The sequence below is a fragment of the Geotrypetes seraphini genome, chromosome 6 (assembly GCF_902459505.1).
Source record: "Geotrypetes seraphini chromosome 6, aGeoSer1.1, whole genome shotgun sequence".
Taxonomy (NCBI): Eukaryota; Metazoa; Chordata; class Amphibia; order Gymnophiona; family Dermophiidae; genus Geotrypetes; species Geotrypetes seraphini.
This window is the reverse complement of record NC_047089.1, coordinates 163,253,783-163,274,405: the sequence shown is the minus strand read 5'-3', so window position 1 is coordinate 163,274,405 and position 20,623 is coordinate 163,253,783. Positions and strand designations below refer to the sequence as shown.

At 47.6% G+C, this 20,623-nt stretch overlaps 1 protein-coding gene across 9 annotated transcripts in view; it reads left to right on the top strand.

The window, feature by feature from the left end:
* The window catches only part of ARHGEF7 (Rho guanine nucleotide exchange factor 7), a 460,949-nt gene that overhangs the window by 45,419 nt on the left and 394,907 nt on the right, over window positions 1–20,623 (top strand). For all 9 annotated transcript variants that reach the window (XR_004539809.1, XR_004539810.1, XM_033948005.1 and 6 more), the window contains exon 3: window positions 16,525–16,609. Coding sequence is in view for 6 of the 9 variants with exons in the window: in XM_033948005.1 (XP_033803896.1) it covers window positions 16,525–16,609 (85 nt within the window). In the remaining 3 variants the exon portion in view is untranslated. The remainder of the gene's footprint in view (window positions 1–16,524; window positions 16,610–20,623) is intronic.

The following is a 20,623-nucleotide window of genomic DNA, read 5'->3' as shown; positions in this document are numbered from 1 at the left end:
AATCTATTCTGGGGCATGCCGCTGGCGACTCCGGATTGGGTCGTGATTACGACGGATGCCAGCCTTCTGGGCTGGGGAGCACAGTGCCTGCAGGCGTCGACGCAGGGTGTTTGGTCCTCGGAGGAGGCCCAGTGGTCGATCAATATGCTGGAGTTGAGGGTGATCAGGCTTGCGCTTCTGGCGCTTCAGTCCATGATTCAGGACCGTCCGACCAGGGTTTTTTCGGACAGCGTCACGGCGGTGGCGTATATCAATCGCCAGGGGGGTACCCGGAGTCCTCAGTTGGCCGAAGAGGCGATGGTTCTGTTTTGATGGGCGGAGGTACATGTTCCTCTTCTCTCAGCGGCACACATTGCGGGTCACGAAAACGTTCAGGCGGATTTTCTCAGCAGAAATCTTCTCGATCCAGGCGAATGGGAGCTGTCCGCTCGGGATTTCGATCTGCTGGTCCTACGGTGGGGTCTTCCGGAGATGGATCTCATGGCCTCGTCCCGCAATGCGAAGCTTCCTCAGTACTTCAACAGACGCAAGGAACAGGAGTCGGAGGGGGTGGACGCGTTAGCCCTCCTGTGGCCTCCGGGTTGCCTTCTGTATTATTTCCTCCTTGACTGATGATAGGTCGGGTGTTGCACCGCATCTCTCGCTTTCAGGGCAGGGTGATCCTGGTGGCTTCGGATTGGCCGCGTCGGCCGTGGTACGCGGATCTGATACAGCTGTCGGCGGGCGATCGTCTGACGTTCCCAGTGACTCCGGACTTACTAACTCAGGGTCCAATATCCATGGAAAATCCGTCCCACTTTGGTCTTACGGCCTGGCTCTTGAACGGTCGCGGCTGAGACGTAGGGGCTATTCGGAACAGGTTATTTCAACTCTTCTTCAAGCTAAAAAGATTTCTACCTCTGCCTCCTATGCTAGAGTCTGGAGAGTTTTTGAGTCCTGGTGTAGGGGGCAGGGTATTTCGCCCTTCCAGGCGTCTCTGTCGGCTATTCTTTCCTTTCTACAGGAGGGCGTTGCTAAAGGGTTGGCCTATAATTCCCTGAAGGTTCAAGTGGCGGCCATTGCTTGTTACAGGGGTCGGGTCTCTGGTTCTGCGCTCGCGTCGCAGCCCGACGTGGTTCGATTCTTCAAGGGGGTTCACCATATCCGGCCTCATGTGAAACGTACCTGTCCCGCGTGGAGTCTTAAACTTGTCCTTGGGGGATTGCGGGCGGCACCTTTTGAGCCTTTATCTACTGCTACTCTGAAAGATGTCACGTTGAAGACGGTGTTTTTGGTGGCTATGGCTTCAGCTCGACGGGTGTCGGAGTTGCAGGCGCTATCTTGCAGGGATCCCTTTTTGCGCATTTCGGATGCTGGGGTGTCTTTTCGGACGGTGCCGTCCTTTCTGCCTAAGGTGGTTTCTTCCTTTCATGTGAACCAGTGTTTGTTCCTCCCGGCTTTTCGGCGGGAGGATTGGGGGGAGCGCTTCTCGTCTTTGCATTTCCTGGATGTCCGCCGGATTGTTCTGCATTATTTGGGGGTGACTAACGACTTTCGTCGGTCGGATCACCTGTTCGTGTTGTTCGTGGGCAAGAACAAGGGTATGGCGGCATCTAAGGCTTCCATTGCTCGTTGGGTCAAAGAAACGATTGCTTCAACTTATTTGATAGCGGGGAAACGGTTGCCGGAGCAGCTGCGTGCTCATTCGACTCAAGCGTTGGCCACGTCTTGGGCGGAGTCCGGGGGCCTTTCCTTGGAGGAGATTTGCTGCGCGGCTACTTGGTCTTCTGGGAGTACCTTTTCGAAACATTACCGATTGGATGTGGCAGCCCGTGAGGAGGCTAGTTTTGGCGCTTCGGTTATTGCGGAGGCGGCATTGGCTTCCCACCCGGTTTGAGTTTTGCTTTGCTACATCCCACTTGTCTCTGGATTCATCTGCTGCTATGCTAAGGAAGGAAAAATTATGTACTTACCTGTTAATTTTCTTTCCTTTAGAAGCAGCAGATGAATCCAGAGCCCTACCCTTTTTGTGTACGGTATGCCTGTGGTTTGTGTGCCAGTTTCGGTTGGGTTATTGTTGGTAGTTGTGTTCTTTAGTTTGATGTTTGAATTTCGCTACTGGAAAGAAGTTTTTGTGATGCTCATTCTCCTATATCTGGATGCTTGGGCAAGGAGCATAACTGAATGGACAGGAGGAATACCAGTATATAAGACCACCTGTTAATCAGTTTCTCTATCTCCACCTGCTGGTCGATGTGAGCTATCCCACTTGTCTCTGGATTCATCTGCTGCTTCTAAAGGAAAGAAAATTAACAGGTAAGTACATAATTTTTCCTTCAGTGGGTCTCACCATCGGTAGTCTGTGGCAAGTCGGCCGACTTCTTCCACTAAGAAACAGTTCTGATGCCATGCCAATGTCTCCTCTGCGCATCGGGAGGTGGTTGTCGGCCTTTCTGGCGGAATGGCAGGCCATTGCTTCCAACTGCTGGGTCAGGAGGTTCTTAGAGATGGTTATAAATTGGAGCTTCTCTGTCCTCTGACCGCGTATTTTCTGGAATCTCCTGCTGGCTACCCCAAGAAGGTGGTTCAGGTGCAGGCCACAGTCCACATACTGTTGGCTATTGCGGCCATTGAACCTGTGCCATAGTGAGACTCCGGCTCTAGGAGATACTGTACTCTATATACTTCATCATTCCAAAGAAAGAATCTGATGATTGGAGACCAATTCTGGATTTCAGGATGGTCAAAGCAGCACTGAAAGTTCCTTGCTTCCGCATGGAGACGGTGCGCTCAGTGATAGTATTGGTGGCGCCAGGGAAGTTTCTAGCCTTCCTGGATCTGATGGAGGTATATCTCCACATTCCCATTTTCCTGGACCACCGGAAGTATATGTGATTCTATGTTTCCTGGTTCATATAACAAACATCAAGTATCTGGGATATTGGTGCTCTCGTTAACTCCCTTTCTTAGAAGACTTTTGCTGACTTAAAGACAAACTTTGATCTACCCAATTCTTGGTTTTTTAAATGATTGCATCTTACATTATCAACTAGAAAATCTGGTATATCTTTTAATAATATGAAAGAGGTTCCTAATCTGATATCCTATTGTAAACCATTCAATGCTGTAGGCCACTCATCCTCTTATTTTTTGCAAGTTATTCACATCTTTAAACCTTAGTAAGTTAAAAGGTCTAAGAAGCAGTTGGGAAGAAGATCTAGATTATGCCTTCCAAGATGGGGAGTGAGACACTTTCTGACTTCTCACATTTTGCTCTTCCATATTTTCTGCTCTATCTTAATCTATGTTCTTTCTATCACACAGATCTTATTGGACTCCTATTAGATTACTGTATATACTCGAATATAAGATGAGATTTTTGGGACAAAAAATGGCCCCAAATGAGGGTCTCATCTTATATTCAGGTCAGTGCCTACCTGCCCCCTCCTGGACTTGTTGGCAGGCCTCTGCTGACCTGCTGTATGACCGAAACAGGAAGGGCCGGAACAGGAAGGCTCCCTCCCATCTCCTGTCCTGGCTGACTCTGACAATTTTTTTACCTCCCTCCCGCCTCCCCCCACGTACCTTTTAGAATCCCTGGTGGTCTAGCAGTGAACCAGGCAGGAGCGAGCTTTCCGTGCTCCTGCCCCACGCTGAGCCCTTCTGAATGGCTGCTGCGAGTTCTTGCGGTCCAGTGGTATACCGGGCAGGAATGAACCTTTTGGACTCTTATTCGGATCTGAGCCGCTTGCTGAATAGCTGCCACTAGTTCTCACGGGATTTGTGAGAACTGGCAGCAGCCATTCAAGGAGCAGCTCAGGGGGAGGTGGGAGTGAGGTAAAATAATTTGACAGTCAGCTGGGACAGGAGACTGGAGGGAACCCTCCAGTTCCGGCCCACCAGGTCATATGGCAGGCCTAGTTGAGGTCTGTATGACATCTGGAGAGAGCGGGGATAGGGTTCAGGGCAGGGAGGGAGGAGGGCTGGTTGCAGAGTTTGGAGAGGAGACAGGGTGGAGAGCCTGGGAGGACAGGGAGGGAGGGAGGCTGGGTGCAGAGCCTGGCAGGGAGTGAGAGGGGCTGAGTGCAGAGCCTGGCAGCAGAGGGAGTGGGGGGGGGGGGCCCTGGCACAGATCCTGACAGAGCAAATGTATATTCCCCCCCGGTCTTATATTCTAGTTTTTCCTCCTGTATTTGATTGTTCATGTTTATTAGAAAGTTATTTAGTCCACCATTTGCAAGGTTATACCTCTTCGTAGCATAATCAATTATAGATATTCAATTCTGTGTTCTATATGTTTTATTCTATTCTTAATCATCACGAATGCTCTTTAAACAGTTTACTCTCATTTGCTCTTAAAATTGTTTTAAACAGGAGTCAATTATGATAAATGTGGAAACTTAGTATGCTCAGCTTATAGATTTGAAGCCTATATTGCAAGATATCTATTAGCTGAACCCATGCTGACTGTCCCATTAAATCATGTTTGTCTGGCAAAATAGTGGAAACGATTATAAAAAAATCATGGAAATTGTTTCCACTATTTTGCCTGGCACAGAAGTTAGGCTTACCGGTGATCGTTTCCACTATTTTGCCCGGCAATGGAGTCAGGCTTACTCGTATTTTTTCATTTTTCTCAAAGGAGGAGGAGTGCTGCAGGCATCTATACTGGGACCGGTTCTATTTAACTTATTTATAAATGATCTTGAAATCGGAACGACGAGTTGGTTGATTAAATTTGCAGATGACACTAAACTGTGAAATATTGCAGGCAGACCTTGGGAAATTGGAAGACTGGGCATCCAAATGGCAGATGAAATTTAATGTGGACAAATGCAAAGTGATGCACATTGGGAAGAGTAACCCAAATCATAGTTACCAGATGCTAGGCTCCACCTTTGGGGGTTAGTTCTCAAGATCTGGGTATCATTGTAAACAATATGATAAAAACTTCTGCCTAATGTGTGGTGGCGGCCAAAAAAGCAAACAAGATGCCAGGAATTGTTAAAAAGGGATAGTTAACAAGATTAAAAATGTTATAATGCCTTTGTATCACTCCATGGTGCAACCTCACTTTGAGTATTGCATTCAATACTGGTTGCCTTATCTCAAGAAAAATATAGCCGAACTAGAAAATGTTCAAAGAAGAGTGACAAAGATGATAAAGGGGATGGATCTTGTCTCATATGAAGAAAGACTGAAAAGGTTAGGGCTCTTCAGCTTGGAAAAGAGATGGCTGAGGGGAGATATGATTGAAGTCTACAAAGTCCTGAGTGGTGTAGAACGGGTACAAGTGAATTGATCTTTTTACTCCGTCAAAAATTAAGTTTCAAGTTTCAAGTTTATTAGGATTTTATATACCGCCTATCAAAATTATCTAAGTGGTTTTTACAATCAGGTACTCAAGCATTTTCCCTATCTGTCCCAGTGGGCTTACAATCTATCTAACGTACCTGGGGCTATGGAGGACTGAGTGACTTGCCCAGGTCACAAGGAGCAGCATGGGGTTTGAACCCACAATCCCAGGGTGCTGAGGCTGTAGATCCAACCACCTCGCCACACACTCCTCCCACAAAGACTAGGGGACACTCGGTGAAGTTACAGGGAAATACTTTTAAAACAAATAGGATGAAATAGTTTTTCACTCAGAATAGTTAAGCTTTGAAACTCATTTCCAGAGGTTGTGGTAAGAATAAATGGCTTAGCTGGTTTTAAGAAAGGTTTGGACAATTTCCTGAAGGAAAAGTCCATAGTTGGTTATTGAGGAAGCCACTGCTTGTCCTGAATCAGTAGCATGGAATGTTGCTACTCTTTGGGTTTTTATCAGGTACTAGTGACTTGGATTAGCTACTGTGATGATGGGCTACTGGGGTTGATAGCATGGCATGTTACTACTTTTGGGGTTTTTTGCCAGGTTCTAGTGACCTGGATTGGCCACCGTGAGGACGGGCTACTGGGCTAGATGGACCACTGGTCTGGCCCAGTAAGACTATTCTTATGAGACTAGTATTTTAGCCCGTTACATTAACGGGTGCTAGAATATATGTCTGTCTGTCTTTATTTCTGTCTCTCTCTCCCTCCCGCTGTCTTTCTTTCTGTCTGTCTCTGTCCCTGGCCCCCTTTGTCTGTCTGTCTTTCTGTGTATCTCCCTGCCCCTGTGTCTTTCTTCTTTTCTTTCTGTCTCCCTTCCTCCCACTGTCAGTCTGTCTGTCTTTCTATCTATCTGTCTCTCTCCCTGCCTCCTATGCAACAGCATTTCTCTCCCACCACTTCCCTGTGCAGCAGCCAAAGAAGCATTCCCTCCCCCTCCATTTCCCTCCCCCCACACCAATTACCTGTGCAGCAGCAGTAGTGTTTCCTCTACCCCCCTTTCCCTTCCCGCGGTCTGTCCGGCTCCCTTAGTCCCTTACCGCCCCCCCCTTCCCGCGGTCCCGACTACGAACCTGGCAATTCCAGCAGCGTGTGCAGCGGTCTTCACACGCTGCTTCGGGTCCTTCTACTGCCCTGATTTACTCTGGCACATCCCTGATGACATCATCAGAGACGCGGCAGAGCAAATCAGGGCAGTAGAAGGGCCCGAAGCAGCGTGTGAAGACTGCTGCACATGCTGCTGGAATCGCCAGGTTCATAGTCCTAATCATAAAACAGAAAATAAAATTATTTTTTCTACCTTTTGTTGTCTGGTCATTGTTCAAATCTTGTTGGTCCCAGGCTCTGGCTGTCTTCTGATAGCTTGCTTACCAGGGTCTCCTTCTTTCTTCTTTCTCCATGCTAACCATCCATCTGCCATCTCTGTCCTCCCCATCCATTTCCCTTCTCTCCCCTGGAGGTCTGGCATCTTTCCTTTTTTTCATCTCCATCTACAGATCCACCTTTTCTCAACTACCCTTTCATCCAGTATCTCTCCTTTTCTGTAACTTTCATCTCTAAATCCCATTGTCCACCATCTCTCTCCCTCTCCTTATTTCTTCCCCCCAAAGTCCGGCATATGCACGTCTCTTTGAAACCCCCCTTCCCTCCGGTTTACTTCTACACCAAGGCCTCCTCCCCTGAACGTCTGCACCCCCCTGAAGGCCTGTGCATTCAATTTACCTAATTTCAGCAGCCTGCCCTGCCGAAGATCGCTGGCTCTAGCGATCTTTGCAAGCTGCCATACGTCATCTGAGTTGTCTTCTCTCTGCCATGGTCCCGCCCCTCCTCTGATGTCAGAGAAGGGGCAGGACCACGGCAGAGAGAAGACAACTTGGAAGACGTATGGCAGCTTGCAAAGATTGCTAGAGCCAGCGATCTTCGGCAGGGCAGGCTGCTGAAATTAGGTAAATTGATGCGGGAAAGCCACTTCCCGACTGACCCTCCCCACTCGCTCTCTAAAGCAGGAGCGGCAGGCCAGCAAGAGGCAGCGCTGCTGCTCCTGCTTTAGGGGTGAGGGGGGAGGGTCAGTCAACGAATCGGGAGGCTGATTTTTTTGTCGTGGTAAATTGATTCGAATCGTGAATCGGGCAGCCCGATTCTCAGCTTCCCCAGCCTGATTCTAATTTTCCCCAGCTCCCCTGCCCGATTCTCAGCTTCCCCAGCCCCCTGCTCGATTCTCAGCTTCCCCAGTCCCCCTGCCCGATTCTCTGCTTCCATCCCCAGCCCCCAAGACTCACCAGCCCCCCTGCCGATTCCCAGCTTCCATCCCCAGTCCCCAAGACTCACCAGCCCTCCTGCCGATTCCCAGCTTTCATCCCCAGCCCCCCAAGACTCACCAGCCGCCCTGCCGATTCCCAGCTTCCATCCCCAGCCCCTAAGACTCACCAGCCCCCCTGCTGATTCCCAGCTTCCATCTCCAGCCCCCAAAACTCACCAGCCCCCTGCCAATTCCTAGCTTCCATCCCCAGGCCCCAAGACTCACCAGCCCCCCTGCCGATTCCCAGCTTCCATCCCCAGCCCCCAAGACTCACCAGCCCCCCTGCCGATTCCCAGCTTCCATCCCCAGCCTCCAAGACTCACCAGCTCCCCTGCCAATTCCCAGCTTCCATCCCCAGCCCCAAGACTCACCAGCCCCCCTGCCGATTCTCAGCCCTCAGTCCTCCTGCCAGTTCTCAGCCCTCAGCCCCCCCTGCCGATTCTCAGCCCTCCCTGCCGCCGATTCTCAGCCCTCCTGCCGGTTACCCTTTGCTTCCGAGGTCCGCTGCACAAGGTCTACTCGCTCCCCCCTCGACACTCCCACGTCCTTTTGTTTCTTCTGATGTAATTTCCGGTTTCGCAAAACCGAAAGTTACATTAGATGGGAACGAGTCCGGCAGCTGGTGGTGAAAAAAAGAATTAACTTGAATCGGGGCTGAATCGGTGAGTCCGGTTTTTTACAAAAATCGGGCAGCACTATCTTTCACCCCCTGCTCAGCTGGCTTTGGCTCCCTTCTGACATCACTTCCTAGTCGTGGGACCAAGACATCATATCAGAGGGGAGCTGAGGCTGTTGCGAGCAGGAAGTGGAAGATGCTGCTCACGCTGGTGAACATTTCAAGAGGTAAGCGAGGTGAGGGGGGGCACTTCCACCTTGGGGAATTGGGAGATATGTAGGGATGCTCCTACTTTGGTCAGGTGCTGCCATGGATGATTCATCGTGGCCAATTTAGCAATGAAATGACCGTGATGAATTGTCTTAGATCCCTTGTGGAAACCTTTTTTTAAACCCAGATAAACTAATTGCTATTACCACATCCTCTGGCAATGAGTTTCAGAGCTTTAACTATTCTTTGAGTGAAAGAAATATTTTCTCTTATTTTAAAAGTATTTCCAGGTTCTGATTTCTGTTTCCTCTCCCTTAGGACCAGTTTATTTCTCTATGTATTATCACTAGTAGAATGTTACTCCAAAATCTTCCTTTTCTTTGTATTTTCTTAATTTAGACCCCCTTTTACTAAGCCGTGGGAGCGAGTGCTGCGCGGCAAATGCTCTGATGCACATTCAATCCCTATGGGTGTTGGAGCATTTAACACTTCAGCCTGTGCTATCAGGCTTAGTAAAAGAGGCGGTTAGAAAGGATTTAATTCTACTTAATTCTTCTTTTTCTTTCCATTTTGGCTCCCTAATTGTGTCTGTTGTACATTGATTGTGCCCTTTATTATTTGTGTATTTGTTATGAGCCATTTTAGGCGTTCAGCCTGATTATTTTCTTTGGAAAACTTATTAAAAAAATCCATATAGTTTCATTGAACATCCCTTAACCTTTATGCTTCTTGAAAAAGTAAAAAGTCGATTCACTTTTACCAGTTCTATACCACTCAGGATTTTTTAGACCTAATCTAATCTGATCTGCATTTTATATACCATAGCTGATGCCCCGACGTTGCACGGGTATTTAATTATAGCAATAACACTGTAAATGGATTCAAATAAAGATACTTTATAGTGGTGAATGAAATTATTTTTTTACAGCTTAATAAAAAGTACAATATTCAAATTATAATGTGAAATATTTGACAAAATGAATACAATACAACTAACGCAAAACGTGATTATAAACAACAATTTTAGTTTCACCTCCTGGAGCAAGAACATATAAATTATTGGGTGAACCCACCCTTGAGCAAGCAACATAGAGTTGTGGGCCGCGAGACCCCCAGAACATATCACCCCAGGTAGTGAGGGATCTGTATACCAAGTTTCGTTCAAATCGGTCAAGCCGTTTTTGAATTACTGTGAGAATGGCAGCTTTTTACATATTTTCCATTGAGATGAATGGGTGAAATCTGATTTTCTGTTTGTAGCTCCGCCCATGTGTGCAGGTGGGCCGCGAGACCCCCAGAACATATCACCCCAGGTAGTGAGGGATCTGCATACCAAGTTTCGTTCAAATCGGTCAAGCCGTTTTTGAATTACTGTGAGAATGGCAGCTTTTTACATTTTTTCCATTGACATGAATGGGTGAAATCTGATTTTATGTTTGTAGCTCTGCCCATGTGTGCAGGTGGGCCGCGAGACCCCCAGAACATATCACCCCAGGTAGTGAGGGATCTGCATACCAAGTTTCGTTCAAATCGGTCAAGCCGTTTTTGAATTACTGTGAGAATGGCAGCTTTTTACATTTTTTCCATTGACATGAATGGGTGAAATCTGATTTTCTGTTTGTAGCTCCGCCCATGTGTGCAGGTGGGCCGCGAGACCCCCAGAACATATCATCCCAGGTAGTGAGGGATCTGCATACCAAGTTTCATTCAAATTGGTCAAGCCGTTTTTGCGTGATCACGGCACATACACACATACATACACACATACATACCTCCGATTTTATATATATAGATAGATTAGGGTTCAAAAAGGTTAACAAAAAGAGAGAACAATTCAGTACAATATAATAATCTGATCTTTAGATAACTGTAAAATTATTAATCATTAGAATCCAATTACACAATCTCAGAAATAATTATGTTTTAAGATTCTTATGAAACATATAAGAAGATTGTAATTTAACTGAAATAGGAAGTATATCTACTGTTTTGTAGGTAAACCTAGATTCAAGTAGTCCGATATATCCCCCTTGGCCATCTCTTTTCCACTGATTTGTTTTTATCCACTTGCTGAAGTTTAAAGAAAAGCAATGAAAATGGTATGGGGTTTGTGCCGCAAGAAGTATGAAGAGAGACTTGATGATCACCCTGGAGGAAAGGAGAGTCAGGGGTGATATGATACAGACATTCTAATATTTTAGAGGTATTAATGTACAAACAAACTTTTTCTAGAGGAGAGACAGTGGTCAAACTAGAGCACAGTTCTTCAACCGCCGGTCCGCAAAAAATTTTTGCCGGTCCGCGAAGGATTCAGGACACTGCCGCAGCAAAAGGTGCCGGCGTCAGCTGATGTGCAAATTCCTGTTGCCGTCACTATGCCAGCACTCCTGCCTGCCACCACCGACTTCTCTGCACCCCCAGAAAAGCAGCGGCAGGTCTGTGTGCTTTTAACTTCGGCACACAGCTGCCCCTAGGCAGTATTTTAGCGTGGTTTCATGAGGCAGCCTCGGGGCCTTTGGTAGGCTGGCCCACATCGCATCATCGAAGCGGGCCGGCCTACCAAAGGCCCCGAGGCTGCCTCATGAAACCGCGCTAAAATACTGCTTAGGGGCAGCTGTGTGCCGAAGTTAAAAGCACACAGAGCTGCTGCTAGCATACAGGGAACATTTGCTGGAGAGGGAATGGAGAAGGGGTACTCCTGGACAAGGTAGGGGAAGAGGCTACTGCTGACAGGGAAGAAGGGAAAGGGAAGGGATGAGAATTACTGTTGGATAAGGGGAGGAGGAAAGGGAGAAGGGGTACTCCTGGACAAGGGAAGGGAAGGGGCTACTGCTGACAGGGGAGAAGGGGAAGGGAAAGGGAAGAGAGTTACTGTTGGATAAGGGGAGGAAGAAAGGGAGAAGGTACTGCTGGAACATTGGAAGGAAACAGCTGGCAGGGAGATTAGAGGAGGGGAAGGAGTCAGGATGGAATGGAGAGATCAGATGAGGGAAAGGGGAGAGACAGAGGAATGACAAGGTAGAGAGAGATTGATGCTGGGAAGGGGGGTCAGATGAAAAATAAGGAAAGAGGGACAAAGATGCTAGATCTGGTGTAGGAGAGAGGGGCATAGAAAGAACGCAGATACCATATGGGAGGGGGAGGGGTAGGGGTAGAGGGCAGACAGTGGATGGAAGAGGCAGATGCTGGATTGAAGAGACAGAGGGCAGACGCTGGATGGAAGAGAGTGAAAAGACGATGAAAGCAGAAACCAGAGACGACAAAAGGTAGAAAAAAATAATTTTATTTCTATCTTGTGATTAGAATATATCAGATTTAAAATATGTATCCTGCTAGAGCTGATGTTAGACATAACTGGGGAGTGCAAAGCCCAGGCAGTGCGTCTTTAGCTTCCAGCTGGCTTAGGGCTTTCTCTGACCAGGAGGCAGTTGCCCTAGTTGCACTCCCCCTAACACCATTCCTGTCATGTGTGACTGCGGTATTCTGTTAGCATGATATTTGTGTAGCATTCTGTAATAATTTGGCTTATTCAGTTTTCTTGATAGTAGAGGGGATATTTGTGAAGGGGAGGGGAGACGGGGGTTTTGTTGATCCTTGCCCTGTATTATTTATATTTATAAAATGACAATTGTACAGAATATTGTTTCTTTTTATACTTTAATAAAATATGTTCAGTATAAAATCATAACTATTTGAGGCTTGTGCGGATGGGATCAGATGGTTAACGGGACCGAGCTCGCGAGGACAAGGCGGCAATGGGTTTTTTAAAAATTTCAGTCTTATTAGTTTGCCGGTCCACTAAATAATTATTTTATTTCCGCCGGTCCATAGGTGTAAAAAGGTTGAAGAACACTGAAATAGAGGACATGAGTTTAGATTGCAGGGGGGGGGGGGGGTCGATTCAAGAATAACATCAGGAAGTACTTTTTCACAGAGAGTGTGGTAGATGCCTGGAATGCCCTCCTGCGGGAGGTGGTGAAGATAAAAACAGTAACAAGAGTTCAAAAATGTATGGGATAAATACAAAGGAACCCTGTATGGAAGGCATAAAACCAAATAAGCTTAGCATGATTAGATGGCAACACTAATAATTGAGAAGCAGTGTCAGTTCTGGGCAGATTTTTGTGGTCTGTGCCCTCACCATGGCTAGAAGAAATCAAGATCAAGCATGCATATGTAGTTTATCTTGTTGGGCAGACTGGATGGCCCATACCAGTGGTGCTGCCACATGTGGTCCTGGGTGGACCCAGGCTCACCCTCTTTGGGCTCAGGCTCACCCGGTGGCAGCACATCTGTAAGGTAGCTGGTGGGGATCTCCAAGCTTTGCCAGCTATAAACTTCCCAAACCTCTTCTCCTGGGTACTTTTTAAAGGACCAGTCTTCACCAGTAGTGAGCAGTCTGATACATGCTGCTTGCACTGATCCCATAGCCTTCCTTCTGACACACTCCACCTTTGCGGAAACAGGAAGTTGCATCAGAAAGAAGAGTGTGGGGCTGGTATGAGCTGTGTGTATCAATCAGGCTGGTCACTGCCAGTGAAGATCAGCTCTTGGAAAAGTTGGGAGCAGCAGTGGGGGGAGGGTTGGATTGGATCGCCTTGCTTGAGTGGGCGAGGGAGAGATGGGATCCTCTGCCCACCCAAAAATTGGGGGTTTGGCTACAACCTGGACCATGCAGGTTTTTATCTACTGTCATGTACTACTGTTTATAACTATGTTGTTTATACTTTTAAAAGCAGCATAAACTCTTCTGCTTTTAAACTCTATTCCCAGCATGCTTTCTGCTTAGCAGGTCCCTCTTGCCTACACAGTGCTGTTATCACCTTATCTGCCCATCACCCATGTTCCCCTGTGCCTTCTCCACGGGCAGATTACCTGTTTGTTGACAGAGCTGCTACTACAAATATCAGGAAGTTCTTTTTCACACAGTGAGTGGTGGACACCTGGAATGCTCCACCAGATCCACTCAAAAATTCAAACTATCCTTCCCCTCTTTAAAAGGCATATCCCATACAGCAAAACTTGGGACATCCCTCCTATTCAAGATCACCGAGCTGTGGAACAGCTTTACTGCCCCTCTTCGGAGTTCGACCTCCCTCCAACGCTTCCGGAAACATTTGAAAACTTGGCTTTTCTCTAAAATGTAACTACTCCCTCCCTCCATTATACTAAGTCCCTTCTTTCTTTCTTTTTTACTAAGCCCTTCTTCTTTCCATTGGGGTTCCTTTCTATATTAATTCCTGTAAACCGTGTCGAGCTCCACTTCTGTGGAGATGATGCGGTATACAAACTTAAGGTTTAGTTTAGTTTAATTGCAGAATCCACCGTTCTAGGATTTAAGGGTAAACTAGATGCACATCTCCTTAAGAGTGGCTTAGAGTGATACGGGTAAGGGTAAATTAGATGCACATCTCCCTTGAGAAGCATACAGTGATATGGGGACTAAAACTATGCCAGGGTATACCTGGCGGGGCCTCCACGTGTGCGGATCACTAGACTTGATGGACCCAGGGTCTGATCCGGAGATGGCAATTCTTATGTTCTGCTGCTGCTTCTCTTTTGCCATACTGACCCTGAGGCCAGGGTATACAGTAGAATGCTGGATTATCTGGAAGTCCAATTATCTGAATTGCATTGGGCGGTCTTGTGATGAAAATAGCTGCCGAGACTTCCAGCAGTAGTCTTGTGAGGCTACTTATAGCCTTGTGAGACTGCCCCTGGAAGTCTTGGCAGATATTTTTGTCATTGAAAGAGCATGGGCAGGAGCGAGTAGGAATCGCTCATGCCCCAGTGTGTGCCGCTAGACCAACAGGGAAACAAAGTAGGCCTGGGATCTTCCTTCTGGGTCTAGGAGGGGGTTGGTTTAGCATGTTCAGGGAGGGAGGGGAAATGCTGCCTATTCTTGGGGGGGGGGAGGTGTGTGTGTGCCGATGGTATTTTTTTTTTTTTTTTTACAATTATTACAAACCAAAAGAAAAAATATTAATGTCCAGTCATCCAGATTTTTAATTATCCAGACTACCCTCTGCCGAGGTTAGTTCAGATAATCGGTGTTCCATTGTACTTAAAATGCACAGGCAGGCCCTGAATTTTGAAAATGCTTACAGGAGTGCCACAGATAAGAGGAGAGTTGATAGTAGCAGTAGCACAGATTCCTGCTGTATTTCAAAATGTTTTCCAAGGCCTGGGTTTAAATGACCTAAGCTCTATTGAAGGGATTCTGTTCAGTCATACACACGAAAGAGAACATGTAATCTCTGCTTGGAGACACTCCTCATTGCATGGCACCCCAGAAAATTGACCTGCCCTGCTTGCACAGTTCTAAGGCCAGCAATGCATGAGTGTTTGAGTGTGTTGGGGAAGGCTCTAAGCCAGCGGTCTGAAACACGCGGCCCATGGGCCGCATGCGGCCCCAGGGACTATTTTGCGGCCCGCAATCTGTCCTCGACTAAAGCAGGGGTCTCCAATCTACTTCCCTTCCAACTGCCCTCCCCAAGCCACCGCAATCGGAGAACAGGCCAGCGCCCGAGGTCTTACTTCTCCCTGCCCTCCCCCAAGCCACTACTATCGGGGAACAGGCCGCCACTGCCGCAATCGGGGAACAGGCCGCGCCGAGGTCTTAACTCTCCCTGTTTAACTTCCCCAGCTCGGAGACGACCAATTCTTGCCACTCGACGTCAATTCTAACGTCGGGGAGGAAGTTCCGGGCCAACCAATCGCTGCCTGGCTGGCCCGGAAGTCCCTCCCCGATGTTAGAATTGACGTCGGGTGACGAGAATTGGTCGGCCTTGCACTGGGGAAGATAAGCAGGGAGAGTTAAAACCTCGGCGCGACCTGTTCCCCGATTGTGGCTGTGGCGGCTTGTTCCCCGATGGTAGTGGCTTGGGGGAGGGCAGGGAGAAGTAAGACCTCGGGTGCTGGCCTGTTCCCCGATTGCGGCGGTGGCGGCCTGTTCCCCGATGGTAGTGGCTTGGGGGAGGGCAGGGAGAAGTAAAGAAAGAAAGGGCGAACAGGGAGACAGAAAGAAAGAAGGGAGACGGGACACAGACAGAAAGGGGCAAGGAGAGAGAAAGACAGAAAGAAAGGTGGCATGGAGAGATAGAGAAAGAAAGAAGAGGGCAGGGTGAAAGAAATAAAAAGTTGAGGGAGGGAAGGAGACAGATGCCAGACCAGGGGAAAGGAAGGAAGAAGGAGGGAGAGAAAGGAAAGAAAGAGATGTCAGACCATGGAAATAGGGACAGAAGAAGAGAGAGACAGAAGGGAAGGTAAGACATGGAAATGTAGATTTTGAAAAGAAAGCAGTTAATGCCAAAGATGGATGCAAGGCAGAAAGTCAAGATGGAGAGAAAACCAGTCAAAGGACAATAAGACCCTGGAAACATAGTTAAATGCACAGAAAACTAAAGTCACCAGACAACAAAGGTAGGGAAAATTACATTACATTACATTAGTGATTTCTATTCCGCCGTTACCTTGATTATTTTATTTTCAATATAGTGATTGAAATGTGTCAGTTTTGAGAAAGGAAAGATATTAAACTTTAAATGTGAGGGCTGCAGAAAAAATAGAGTACTTGGAGGGCCGCAGAAAAAATAGTTAATGACAATTTTGCATAAAGTAAAACTCTTTATAGTTTATAAATCTTTCCTTTAACTGTTAAAGGAAAGATTTCTTTAATAAGACATTAACTATTTTTTTCTGCGGCCCTCCAAGTACTACAAATCCAAAATGTGGCCCCACTAAGGGTTCGAGTTTGAGACCACTGCTCTAAGCAGTATGTCCTAGAATTTGCCAGTAAAAATCAGTTCCCAGAACAACAGGAAACTTAAGAGTTGTAGCATCCTGTTATTCTTTGTTCATATTGAGTTTGGTGAAGAGAGTTCTGTTGCAACAGGATTCACCATGAAGGTTAATTTCAATTTCATTTTTATATATTTAGATTTGTTTGTTAGAAACTATATGCATGTGGTTAAAAGTATTTGTGAGAAAATAACCCTTGCTTTCAATTATGTGTTGTTTCTAATTTCTTGCTTTTTTTTGTGCTTTACAGACCTTTGATGCAAATGACCTGTATCAGGGACAGAATTTTAATAAGGTTCTGAACTCCTTAGTGGCTTTAAATAAAGTAACAGCAGGTAAGTACCAAGATTGTTTTCAGATATGCCAACATTGTATTTTAGCCTTGAGGTTAAGTATTTCCACTGCTATAGTATTTGGTACACTATATTCTTTTATTGCCATATAAGACAGGGTGAGAGGCTAGATTGGTGGAACATTGTATTTTAGGACATGGATGAGGTTAAGGATTTATACGGTGATTAGTAATTAATGTGTTCTAGTTTAATGTGAAAAGTAAGAACAGTTTTGTGCGGTTTTTTTTGGGTCAGCCCAATCTACGTTTTTCAAAGTTTGTTTCTTATATAAGCATTGTTGCCACAGACTGCTAGTTTTTAGCATATATTCTCTTACTCTGCTCTTTCCTACTCTTATACTTGGATAAAAGCTTGTACCGTATTTTCACGCATATAACGCGCGCGTTATACACGATTTTTACAAACCGTGCATAACCTTGCGCGTTATACGCGTGAGCGTGTTGTACAAAATTTTTTTTTACATAGTTTCCCCCCCCCCCGACGTCCGATTCACCCCCCCGCAGGACCGCTCGCACCCCCACCCCGAAAGACCGCTCGCACGCACCTGCACCCCGAAGGACCGCTCGCACGCACTCCCACCCGCACCCGCACCCCCAGCCCGAAGGACCGCTCGCACCCCCACAGCCTCCAGACTCCCCCATCATGTAGAAGCTCCTACCAGTGTCCTATTGCTTCCTCTTGGCGGTCCCGGCCCTTCTGTGAGCCCTGCGCCTGCGCTGCTTCCTCTTCCGGCGGTCCCGCCCTTTCTCTGACGTCAAGCCTTCTTGCCCCGCTGACTCCCCGACATGATCGGGGCAAGAGGGAGCTCAAGCCTTCTTTCCCCAGCCAACCGCGGCACCCCCGACACGATCGGGGCAAGAGGTAGCTCAAGCCCTCTTGCCCCCCCGACTCCCCGACACGATTGGGGCAAAAGGGAGCCCAAGCCCTCTTGTCCTGCCGACTCCCCAACTCCCCGACAATATCGGGCCAGGAGGGAGCCCAAACCCTCCTGGCCACGGCGACCCCCTACCCCCACCCCACACTACGTTACGGGCAGAAGGGATCCCAGGCCCTCCTGCCCTTGACGCAAACCCCCATCCCCCCAACGACCTCCGCCTCCCAAGAACCTCCGACCGCCCCTCCAGATGACCCGCGACCCCCCTGGCCGACCCCCACGACACCCCCACCCCCCTTTCCCGTACCTTTGTGTAGTTGGCCGGACAGACGGGAGCCAAACCCGCCTGTCCGGCAGGCAGCCAACGATGGAATGAGGCCGGATTGGCCCATCCGTCCCAAAGCTCCGCCTACTGGTGGGGCCTAAGGCGCCTGGGCCAATCAGAATAGGCCCGGGCGCCTTAGGTCCCTCCTGGGGGCGGGGCCTTGGGCACATGGTCGGGTTGGGCCCATGTGCCTCAGGCCCCACCCCCAGGAGGGACCTAAGGCTCCCGGGCCTATTCTGATTGGCCCATGCGCCTTAGGCCCCACCAGTAGGCGGAGCTTTGGGACGGATGGGCCAATCCGGCCTCATTCCGTCGTTGGCTGCCTGCCGGACAGGGGGTTTGGCTCCCGTCTGTCCGGCCAACTACACAAAGGTACGGGGAAGGGGGGTGGGGGTGTCGTGGGGGTCGGCCAAGGGGGTCGCGGGTCGGCTGGGGGGGCGGTCGTTGGGGGGAAGGGGGCTTGCGTCGAGGGCAGGAGGGCCTGGGATCCCTTCTGCCCGTAATGTAGTGCGGGGTGGGGGTAGGGGGTCGCCGTGGCCAGGAGGGTTTGGGCTCCCTCCTGACCCGAACAACTAGCGGGGGGGGGTCGCCAGAGCCAGTAGGGCTTGGGCTCCCTCCTGGCCCGATATTGTCGGGGAGTTGGGGAGTCGGCGGGGCAGGAGGGCTTGGGCTCCTTTTTGCCCCGATCGTGTCGGGGGTGCCGCGGTTGGCTGGGGCAAGAGGGCTTGAGCTCCCTCTTGCCCCGATCGTGTCGGGGAGTCGGCGGGGCAAGAGGGCTTGACATCAGAGAAAGGGCGGGACCGCCAAGAGGAAGCAGCAGGACACCGGTAGGAGCTTCTACATAATGGGGGGGGGGGCGGGAGGCAGTGGGGGTGCGAGCGGTCCTTCAGGGTGGGGGTGCGGGTGCGTGCGAGCGGTCCTTCTGGGTGGGGGTGCGAGCGGTCCTGCGGGGGGGGGTGAATCGGACGTCGGGGGGGGGGCATCAGGCTTTCAGGGTGGGGACAGGACTTCAAGGGGGAGAGGAGAGTCGGCGCGGGTGAAAGAGTCGGGGTGGCCAGAGGAGAGTCAGGGCGGGCGAAAGGAGAGTCGGGCGGCGACGGGAGAGTCGGGCAGCATGCGCGGTATACGGGTGTGCGCGGTATACAAAATTTTTATTTACATATATTTCGGTTTCCCGCGCGCTATACCCTTGTGCGCGTTTTACATGGGTGTGCGTTATCTACGTGAAAATACGGTAATAGTAAAACAGAACATTAATGGTTCATATTAAAATTAGTACTACCAAATATGTAATACAGACATCAAAATAAAAATAAGCATATTAAGATGAATGCTTTAGATGTATGAGAGTTCATTTGTTTTATTACATATATTAACCTCCAGAATAAAGGGTTGTGAAATTTGAAAGAGTAGCCTAATGGTCAGAGGCTGAGAATTAGGGAAGCCAGGGTTTAAATCCGCCTGATTCTTACCTTGGGCAAGTTACTTATCCATCCATTGCCTCAGGAACAATCTTAAGAGCTAAAATTATTAATGTGTGCTACCAGTAAATTGTGCAGTAATACATTAGTGCATACTCGTAACTCTAGGTGTTACACTGTGTAAGCCTTCTGGAGATGGGGAAATAGCTGTTGTACTTGCATATAATTTTGCCTTGAACTACTACTGAAATAAATGAGCTAAATTCAAATAAAAATACTTTTTCAAAAGCAAATCTTGTTACGGTAACTTTTTTCATTGTTGCAATTGTCATTTTAACAGTACTGCGATACTGTGAGCTTGACTTCTGATGTCCATGCAAGAGTTACATATTTGATGTGACATCAGAAGCAGTGTTCTTGATATTGTAGAACCATATTTTTTTAAAAACGGGTGCTGTTTCTGATATTAGTCTCTTAAGGTGAGTGATAATATCCATTTATAATAATGATGTTAAAAATAAATTTGTGGTGGTCTTCCTTTGAGCTAAGGATATACTGATGTTAAAATGTAACGAGTAGATTTCCTAGTTATTAATTTTGCCTGAAATCTAAGCCAAGGTATTAATATGGAAAATGTGTTAAGTGAGCAGTCTGGAGTTTCAGATGAACTGGAATACATATGCTCCACCCTTTTAAAGTTGATACCTGGCCAGATAGTAGTCCCTAAAGGAGAGACTGCAGTGTTCTCAATCCACAATTCAGGAAGGGGCTGGGAGGGTCTTCCTAAAATAAAGAAAACACTTTAAGTCTTTGGCCTCAAAGTTAGCTCAGGATAGGGGGAGAAGAAAGGTTGACAAAGGTAATTTAATTTTCCATTCCAAGTAAAATATATCATCTTTTGTCCTGAAAATATACCTTGTAGAGGAAAGATCCATATATTATGCAGTTACAGGCTGTGGAAATGAGAAAAAACAATTGTGGCCCAGAAGGGCTAGGTTGGAGACATGCCAGGTAATTTCCGTTCAAGGCTGTTTTTGTTAAAATTACTTTTTAAAACTTGAGCTGCTTATACATTCAACAAAGCAGGCTTACACAGAAAAATACTATTTATAGCCACTGCTATATTCAAGTCCACATTACCTGGAAAATGTTTGTTGTGCTGGTGCATCATACTTGCATGCTTTTAAAAGTAGTTTTCCCTATCATTACTTCAATGTGCCATATCTTGGTGTGAAGTTCTTTGCTGTCATATGTACAAAATTAATTCATCTAGAGATATTGACTTCGGTGGGGGTGGGGTATTTGAGGAAATAAATAAATGAAAAAAAAAAAAAATATATATATATATATATATATTTTTTTTTTTTTTTTTTTTT